General features: G+C 32.4%; 1 protein-coding gene across 1 annotated transcript; it reads right to left on the reverse strand.

Moving 5' to 3' along the window:
- Positions 1 to 2,487: 2,487 nt before the first annotated feature.
- LOC124543271 lies at positions 2,488 to 7,582 on the reverse strand. The gene is made up of 4 exons (XM_047121437.1): positions 7,462 to 7,582; positions 4,418 to 4,563; positions 4,035 to 4,176; positions 2,488 to 3,074 (listed from the first exon to the last, which is right to left on the reverse strand). Exons 1-4 carry the CDS (start codon positions 7,521 to 7,523, stop codon positions 2,858 to 2,860), a joined length of 567 nt encoding a protein of 188 aa, XP_046977393.1. The 5' UTR covers positions 7,524 to 7,582; the 3' UTR covers positions 2,488 to 2,857.
- Between the last annotated feature and the right edge of the window lie 1,499 nt (positions 7,583 to 9,081).

Below are 9,081 nucleotides of genomic sequence, written 5' to 3' on the forward strand. Positions count from 1 at the left end.
AAAGAAAAACCGACTTCAAACAAAACAATATTTTAAAACAAACTAATATGCACTAAAAAGTAATAAAAATAATTGCGTATGCAAAATATTTATCAGAGTCCTCCTAAGTAAAATAAAATGAAAAGCATTAGAGTACTCAAACGTCGATTTGCGATTATATTAACGTGGTAACAATTATTGTTATTGTTGTTGTTGTTATCGAGTCAGTCTGATATTATCGTATAAAACCAAGCCAGCCAAGAGCTGATACCGAGTCCAAATATGACGACCTCCGTGGTCGAGTGGTGTGTACACTGGTTTCCACTCCGCGGTCGCTGTAGATTATCATTCGTTTTCTACGTAGTCTTGGATCTGGGTGTGTACTTCTGACTTTCCATAACACAGTGCTTTAGTTACTTACATTGGGATCAGAGTAATGCATGTGATGTTGTCTCATATTTATTTATTTAATTGATCTTAGTAAAAAAACTTTGCAAAAGAGCTAATGTATGTCGGACATCATAAGGTCACACATCATATTGAAATGCAGCAACGAACGTAAGCACATTAAAATTTTACTAAAGACAATAACCCACATATCGCACCCTCGCTGTAAGCTGTTTAGGAGTTTTATTGATAATCACATTCGACTATGACTTGTTGTTGACTTGTATTACTTGAACACGTTGCGAAAGGTAACTCAAATGTCCAAATAACCCATATAAGATTCAGCTGAGTATCCCCTTAACAGATAACAGTACCCTTGAAGTACATATATCTTTTCTACTAAAAAAAGAATCATCAAAATTGCTTGCGTGATTTTGACTTATTTACCTATTTATTATCGCACATGCATAATGCAAATTTAAGACTTATGTGGTTTTCATATGGATACCATCATCAGAATTGGATAAAATTAAAATGGGACCACACGGGACCACAGTTTCACTGTGTAATGAATGGTTTAACATCTGCGTTTTTTTGCGACTGGAAGAAATTATTAAAATCGAAAAATAGATGTAACGAACTCGTATTTAGCTCACCGCATAGACATGTATCATATTTTTAACGACAGCGTGAAATAACTCTGGATCATGAATTTGATCGGGAATTTCAGCCGATATAACGTTATCGATTTGATCCGGAGTTATTTTAAAGAACTGGCAAATTAATACATTTGCATGAGGGAATCCCCTCTTTTGCTATTCAGTGGAGTACATATGGCACCTCTCCAAATATACATAATTTTACAATTAAATCTATAATTGCTTTAAATTTTTGCCGAAAAACACGTTCTGTTATTTCATGAGGATCAGTTGTCGACTGTTCTTCAAATAAATTGTTTTTAATATAATTCCACTGCGGATTACATGTAAATGTAATGAACAGATCCGGTCGACCATTATAAGATTATGTCGACCACATAAGAAATTGCGTCTTGTGCATATTCGTTCATATGCCGTGGGCAACTAATGAACGAAGATGGCAATATAGTCAATCGCCCGATGTCATTTACATTAGCATCATTCGCTATCGCATCTTGCAAATGAATATATTCTTCGGATCTTAATTTTGCTTTGTTAACGATTAAAATTAAGTCGGTCAGTTTCTATTTTGGCATGCATGTCAACGATGTACTGATGATATAGTTTACCATATCTCGACATATAATTTTGTGCTAGTGGACGAACCATCAATCGATACGAATAAAAATTCATGGCACTAACCTTTTTTTGCATATTTAGACATGAAAATATATGCACACACTGTACGTCTAAATGTTGTTTTTTTTTTTTGATAATAATAAATTGAAATTATTCGTATTACCTATTGAAACTGGTGGATCAGTGTACTCATTTTTAATTAATACTTACTTTTATTTTGACAGTACAATTCCCCGTCTAAAAAAATCTCCATTAACAAAATGACCCGCTATTTATTGAATTCATTTGTTACAAAAAATGTGATAAATGAAGAACCACTCGACCGATTTTGTGCAAACTTCACATAAACCATCTACTAAATAGTCCGAACAACCCCTGAAAATTTGATTAGGATAGGTGAGCCCGTTCTTGAGTTATGAAGTGACATCGAAAATGCCACTTATTTTTATATATCTAAATTCGAAAAATTGATGTAACGATGATGTAAATAATGCAAAATAAATTTTAAAACATCAATGTTTTATTGTCTAACATCGATAATTTAAAAAAAAACAATGATAATCCTCTAATATATCTATTTCTAAGGAAAAACAATTTTTGTTGTTTTTATAATATTCTTATCATTTTTATCATACTTACTCACCTTCTAAACCTTCCCTGGACGTCCACAAATAATTCAAGACCAAAATTAGCCAAATCGGTCCAGCCGTTCTCGAGTTTTAGCGAGACTAACGAACAGCAACTTATTTTTATATATATAGATTATCCAATAATAATTTAACTTACTGAATTATTAACATTTATACAAAGTTGGCTCATTTATATACAGAATAATAAAATTGACAAAATCTAAGTATTTTACAAGAAATGTACATTGATATTCAACCCTTGTTCTTTAAATTCAAGAATCGACTTAACAAATATGTATACTTATGGAAAAGTTTCAATATCTAAAGCTTCATGTATCAGAAAGCTGATTAATTGGTGAATTTTCTTTTATGATATTAAGTACATCCTTTTACAATCATCGTGATATATTAGTTTTACAAAATTAAAAACGAAGATTAAATCTGATTTTGTTTCAACTACATACTTAAGCTTATTACGAATATCTACACTCAACATAATCAGTGTGTAACGCGCTAAAAGAAACTATTATTATCCAAGGAACCACCATTACGTAAATCACTATTTACATAAATTAAACTATTGTTTTAAAGTCTTGGCGGGTAAAGTAATGCACCGGATAGTGCAGTGAGCATCGGCGCCGCGATGTGTGGCAGCGACGCAACGCAGTGCGCGCGGGGCTGCGCGCTGCAAGCGGCTACGTCTTGCGCGAGCACCCACGCCATACGACGCAGCAGGTTTCCAGCTTGGGCGGAACAAGCTCGTCCAGCCATTGCCACGCATGCGATGAATGCGTCACGGGCACTAAAATAAAACATAACGTATTTTTTAATCCAGTAACTAGATTAAATAAATATTCAATAGTCAGTATTAGTTAATAGTTACTATTTACTATTAAATAATAACACATTTAATAGAAAATGGTAAAAGCGCCGCCAGTTACTAAATTAAATACTTTAGCGCGAAACGATTCGAATAAGAATCAAAGTAATTCCAATATAACGTAAAGCATTTATGAGTTACATTTTCAATTTGACAGCGTTTTGACGTACTTGATGCTTTCTAATTAAAATATAAATTTAACAATTAAGCGCTTTACAAATGTGTTTAATCATTTTTTTGAATATTGACGTTAATTAATTCTGAGAGAAAATCAAAAACGACAATACAGTCATGGTATGTTGTGCTGCAATAAACATTACATATTGTTAATTTAAACATATCGCATTTTTTGTACAGACAATCAAAGTTTACAATACTATCTATACTATAATTATTTAAAAAATATGTCTACTACTCTTTGTCTAAATGATTAAGAACAAATAGGATCTGTAAATATAATAAACAAATAATTCTAATTACCGAATTGTTATAATGTCTATAACTTTGAGAAAAGGAAAATGAAGATTAAGCGAAGACTTCAAATTTCACTATTCTTTTTAAATAGGTTAAATATGTAAAAGTGAAGTCTGGGAATTGCGACCTAATAGAGTCCTACGTTGAGGACATATTTTGTGGAGGTACATATCAGTGGGATTACGTTTAAATAAGCTTAACTATGTATTATTGTGAGTAAGAAGTTTTAATTCTTATGAAGTTTGCAAATAATAAAGTAAAAGTACAAGATTTAATATTTTGATTTTTTTTTCTTTTTTTTTTATTTAATTTTAATCATATTCCGACATGATTGACATCCTCCTGGATGTCTTTGCAATTCGTAAAAGAAGGATCTGAATATAATTTTCGTAGTATTTGACGAGTTACCAGCATAATTCCGTGTTCTTGTTGAAGTAGACTATGTGGTGAGAGCGCTCAGAGATGTCGCGGACAGCGAGCTGCAGTTCATCAACGCACCGAGACCAGTCCGGTGACACTAATGCCCAACATGTTGGCTCCTTTAGGAAATCTGTACAGAAAATTTCAAAAACATGCCTTATAAGTAATGGAGTAAACCAGGTACATAAGATTATTTCTTAGTTCCCAAGGTTAGTGGAGCATTTGCGATGGTATCCAATGATGACTATATGTCATGTCATGACATGTCACATTACCAATGCAACACCAACCTTGGGAACTAAAAGAATATCTGACGTGTGTTACCAATCACCAAGAAGAATCACCATAGCATACATTTATAAAAATCTTACCTCTCCGTAGCGCTGTTTCATTGGTACATAAGAATCGCATTAGTGCTCGTGCGCCGCCGATTTGTTGCTGTACCAGTTTCTGACCGTCAGTTGGCAGACACCGTTTGATCCATGCATCCATACACGCCATACCCGTCTGATACGCCCTAAAATATTATTATATATAATTCATTATATTAATGGATGTTTGTTTTTTTAATGTGATTCTAATTGATTCGCGTTTTATTGGGGTCGTCGCCAGTACCTAGTTGACCAATAATTGCACGAGTCATTTGTTCTTTATATTTAATATGAATAGAAATGGCCAGGAGGCGATCGTTTTATCCCCAAGGTGTTGTAGAACCGTATACATTGCCTAATAAAAGAGTTAGATACTGACTCTATGTAGTCGAGTACGGAGTATTTTGAAGAGGTTTTTTTTAATAGTGATTTAAGAGGCAGGTTTTGTTTATGTCACCGTAAGATTACAAACATCGTTAGATTACAATCTAACGACATATAATATCCAATAATAATAATAAAATCCAATGTAAAAAAACTAACTCAAAATAAATTTAAAATAAAATTTAGAATAGTTCAATAGCTAAGTTATAAGTAAAACATTTTGTAATATAGCCTAATTAAGGTATTAAATATTAAATAAGCAAGTCCAAAAAACTCTGTGACAGAGCACAGCACACACACAGCATGTTTTACAGTATCCTCACGAAGAGAAATTGGAAAGGAGAGTTATTTCTTGTAAATTCGGAATAGATTATAAATGATACTTTTCTTTAATAAATATTTGAAGTCGTAATTGACCGATTTAAAAAAAAAAAAAACTAAAAAATGTAATAACTTAAAAGTGGTTCATTCGACTAATAATTCAGTGTCAATTGTATAAAATATGTAAAAATCTAATTAGGTACTTGAATAAATTTTAACTAACCTATATATTTCTAAAAATATGATATAAAAAACTGGTTTTCCGGAGTGGATTGTACATTTATATAATAATCGTCCTTTGAAACAAAATTTGTTTCTTTACGTCATATGCAAATTCTTGTAAGTGATTACATTCAAGCTACACTCTACAACGATCTCTACATATTTTTTACTCAGACCTTTGTCCCGCTTAGATGCACTTTAAATTCAATTTGAATAAATATATAAATAATATATATATGGATATATGACTATAGCCAATTGGATAATTTAAAATTATTATATTTTCTGTTCTATATTGCCACCCCATCGGGTAACGCGAATAGAGAATGAAGCTACACTGACGCGCACAAATATCCATCACAACATTTCTTACGCACTTACGTAACTAGGTACCACCATAATGACCGCATAGTCGTCATAAGTACCTATATAAATAATTACACACTGCAACTGATTCCTAATAAGTGACTCTCAAGATTAAATAATTCGAAGTTATGTAGGAAACTTAACTACCTTGTTGGTTTAATGGGAGATTCGGAGGGCATGGGTACTAACAACAGTTTGGACTGATAAAAACAATTGGGTTTTTCTCTTGGACATTTTCAGAAGCAGCCCGAAGTCTAGAATTTGACATGAAAGTTTGTATGGTTCCGTGACTCGGAAACACGTAAACCCAGTGTTCCTGCGATTAAACTTTTATCGGGCCAGTAGTCAGATTACGAGAGAATCTATTTTTGGGATTAGAGTATGCATGTTTTTGCGTAAACATTTCTATATTACTAAATGTGTATACACAAGACAGATACACTCTAAGTGCTATAAGATCAATCGCTTTGATCGATTGTCATAAGAACATAAACTGCACGTCATATTTATGGAATAACGTAAACTTCTTGTCCCAAAGGCACAACATTCTTAAAAAGAAGATTAAGATTCAAGACAATCCAATGCAGGTTGTTTGCCACCGATATAGCATAATTTTAAACGAAACACACAGGTTCCTGATGTTATCCATCACCCCCAACACGGCATGCATTTCGTGGGACTTACACTTATTGAGACGTCAATAAAGTCAATAATCACGTTTTTAGAGACTCGGCTATATCTCATCTTTTTCGAATAAATAGATATTTAAGGCTCTCATATTATTTGAGCGAGTTATATAGGAGAGTCGGTGCTTATACATATAATATCAATGTTTATTTTCCATTACTTTTATCAACATTTTAAGACATTTCTTTGTGATCTGTTAACCTAATGAACATCCACTATTTATATTGAAGCTTATATTATTATATTTGTTTTATGTATATCAAAGCAATCAATTATTTTTTTCTAATTGCAAAGAACCAACAAATTGAATTTATTACTTTATTCTATTATTATATATTGTTATTAAAATCAATACCGTCTTGTTATATACACTTGAACGCTGCTTCTAAGTCGAGTTCTATGCCCAAAGGTTGTCTGAAAGATATCGCTTTCTATCGACTAGACCGCCTTTGTATATTTTCCCTTGCTTCTGAATTCAATTTCTTATTTGATTTCATATGTACCTAGATCTATAGTTATACTTAAATGTAAATAGTTAATACAATCCCTTAATATTTTTGAAAAATAATTTTTTGTCACTATAATTTTAAGTAAATATACAAAAAAAGCTAAAATAATATGTTTAAAATAATAATTAAACATATGATTCATAATAACGACTTGGACTTATTGCTGCTTTGCGATGACAAGAGAGACCAATAAAATTAAATTACGAGCACATAAGCCATAACATCTTAGATATCTATTTACACTTGTGTGTAACAATCAAATATGCCTACAGTATTGTTAGGGAAACTAAATGTATGGAAATGACAATTTTTGTTACGAGATGTAACTTCTCTTCAAAGGGACGAAAAGTTTAACCTAGCAGTGGGCCATATGCATATATAGGCTGTCTATTCCTTAAGTTATAAAAACCACCTAACGGATCCTTATAATCGGTAATATATCTCGCTTGTTACGAAATCGTCATTTATCTGTCACTAATTAATCACTCGGTAGGCTTATTTCGTCCGAAAGTATACGACATTCTAATATAAATAAAAAAAATCATATATTCTCACTGGCAATGGGCATCTAGTTCTTCTCTTGTGCGAGGTAAGCCCACTGGCGTTCGCGGTGTCATGTCTACGCAGGTCTTTAACTCGCTAGGATCGCAGCTGTCTTCATTTATTTGTGCTCCCCCACCATCTGTAACAAAATAATGGAGTGGATGTTATTATATAAAACAATGTCATTATTTCGTTAATGAGACGTCCAGAGTTCGTAGTTAAAAAAAAACAGTAAAAATTAAGTAACAGCTTGGAATTGGTCCTCGTCAATTTCCATGAGTTCATAATGCCACTCGTCCCCTTTTACTATTTATTCCATCACGATAATCTAATGTCAGTTGGTACACGTGCGGTAGACATGCAGCCTACTTATAAATATATTTCGTCGGATTTCGTTATGATGTTGCCCATGTTGCAAAAAATAATAAAACCCGAAGGATCTTATTGAATTTATTAATATAATTAGGGTTTAATAGATTGGTTTTTGATTTTATAAACTAATACTACATTTGTCTATAGACATCACTACTAAAGTAACGAACACTTTAGATAGTTTTTTAATTATGAATTTTGGTTTTGGCCTTGACAGAAAATAGAAGTCTCCTTAAGCTTTGCGTTCATTCAATGCTGTCTGAATCTTGCTTACAGCTTGCGTCATAATCAAACGATTCATCATCCACTTGCGACGCTGTGGACATTAATTCTGCTTTTATCTCAAAAGTTATAAGCAGAATGAATGTTAACTATCTCATAAACAGTTATTCAGTTATAAATTCTACGTATTATTTTAAACAAAACAACTAGCTGTGGCTTATGCCAAAATTGTATTTGAAATTTGTTCATACCAGAAATTTTGAGTGCAACTGCCATTTCATATTTTTTTATCCAAGTAACATGACTTTATCTGAGAGTGTTGCAGAATAAAATTAGCATAGAGATTAATTTCTCTTACAAATGTACATCTTTTCACGATGTTTTCCTTACCGCCGAGCACGAGATGTTATAAATACAAATTAAAAACACGAATTGGACCGTCCCAGATTTATGTATGCTGTAAAGTTATCAATCCAATAACTACCAACGACTGTTTTCTAGAGTTTTGTGGTTTTAATTATATAAATAATTATTAGCAAATACCACAAAGGTTTACTCGATGGATTTGTGTATGGCCGTCTGAGTAGATGCCACCCACTAAAGAGATATTCCGCCAACAATCAAAACTTAGTATTGTTGTGTTGCGGTTTAGATGATTTATAAGCTAGTGTTACTACAGAGAGGTCCTAATTCCCAAAGTAGGTGTATAAGTAGTGATTTCTTGTAACGCTGCTGTCTATGGGCGGTGATGACTACTTACCTTCAGGTTGCCACCATTTATCCGTCAGCCTATCTATCTATATGATAAAATTATATTATTTTAAGTTTTGATATGTACCTGCCTTTTTTATTTTGAATTTATTTTTTTATTATTGTATAACTGTTGACAACGAATAACGATGTACGGATAAATCTAGTGGGATTTTTGTTACATCGTTGTTTACGAGTATATAAACAAAGCATGTATATTTAATAAATCAATAAAAACAATAAAAAAAAGAGAAGGAGGTCTTTCACTTACACTTTCCACTTCAGTAA

The sequence above is a fragment of the Vanessa cardui genome, chromosome 3, assembly GCF_905220365.1.
Source record: "Vanessa cardui chromosome 3, ilVanCard2.1, whole genome shotgun sequence".
Taxonomy (NCBI): domain Eukaryota; kingdom Metazoa; phylum Arthropoda; class Insecta; order Lepidoptera; family Nymphalidae; genus Vanessa; species Vanessa cardui.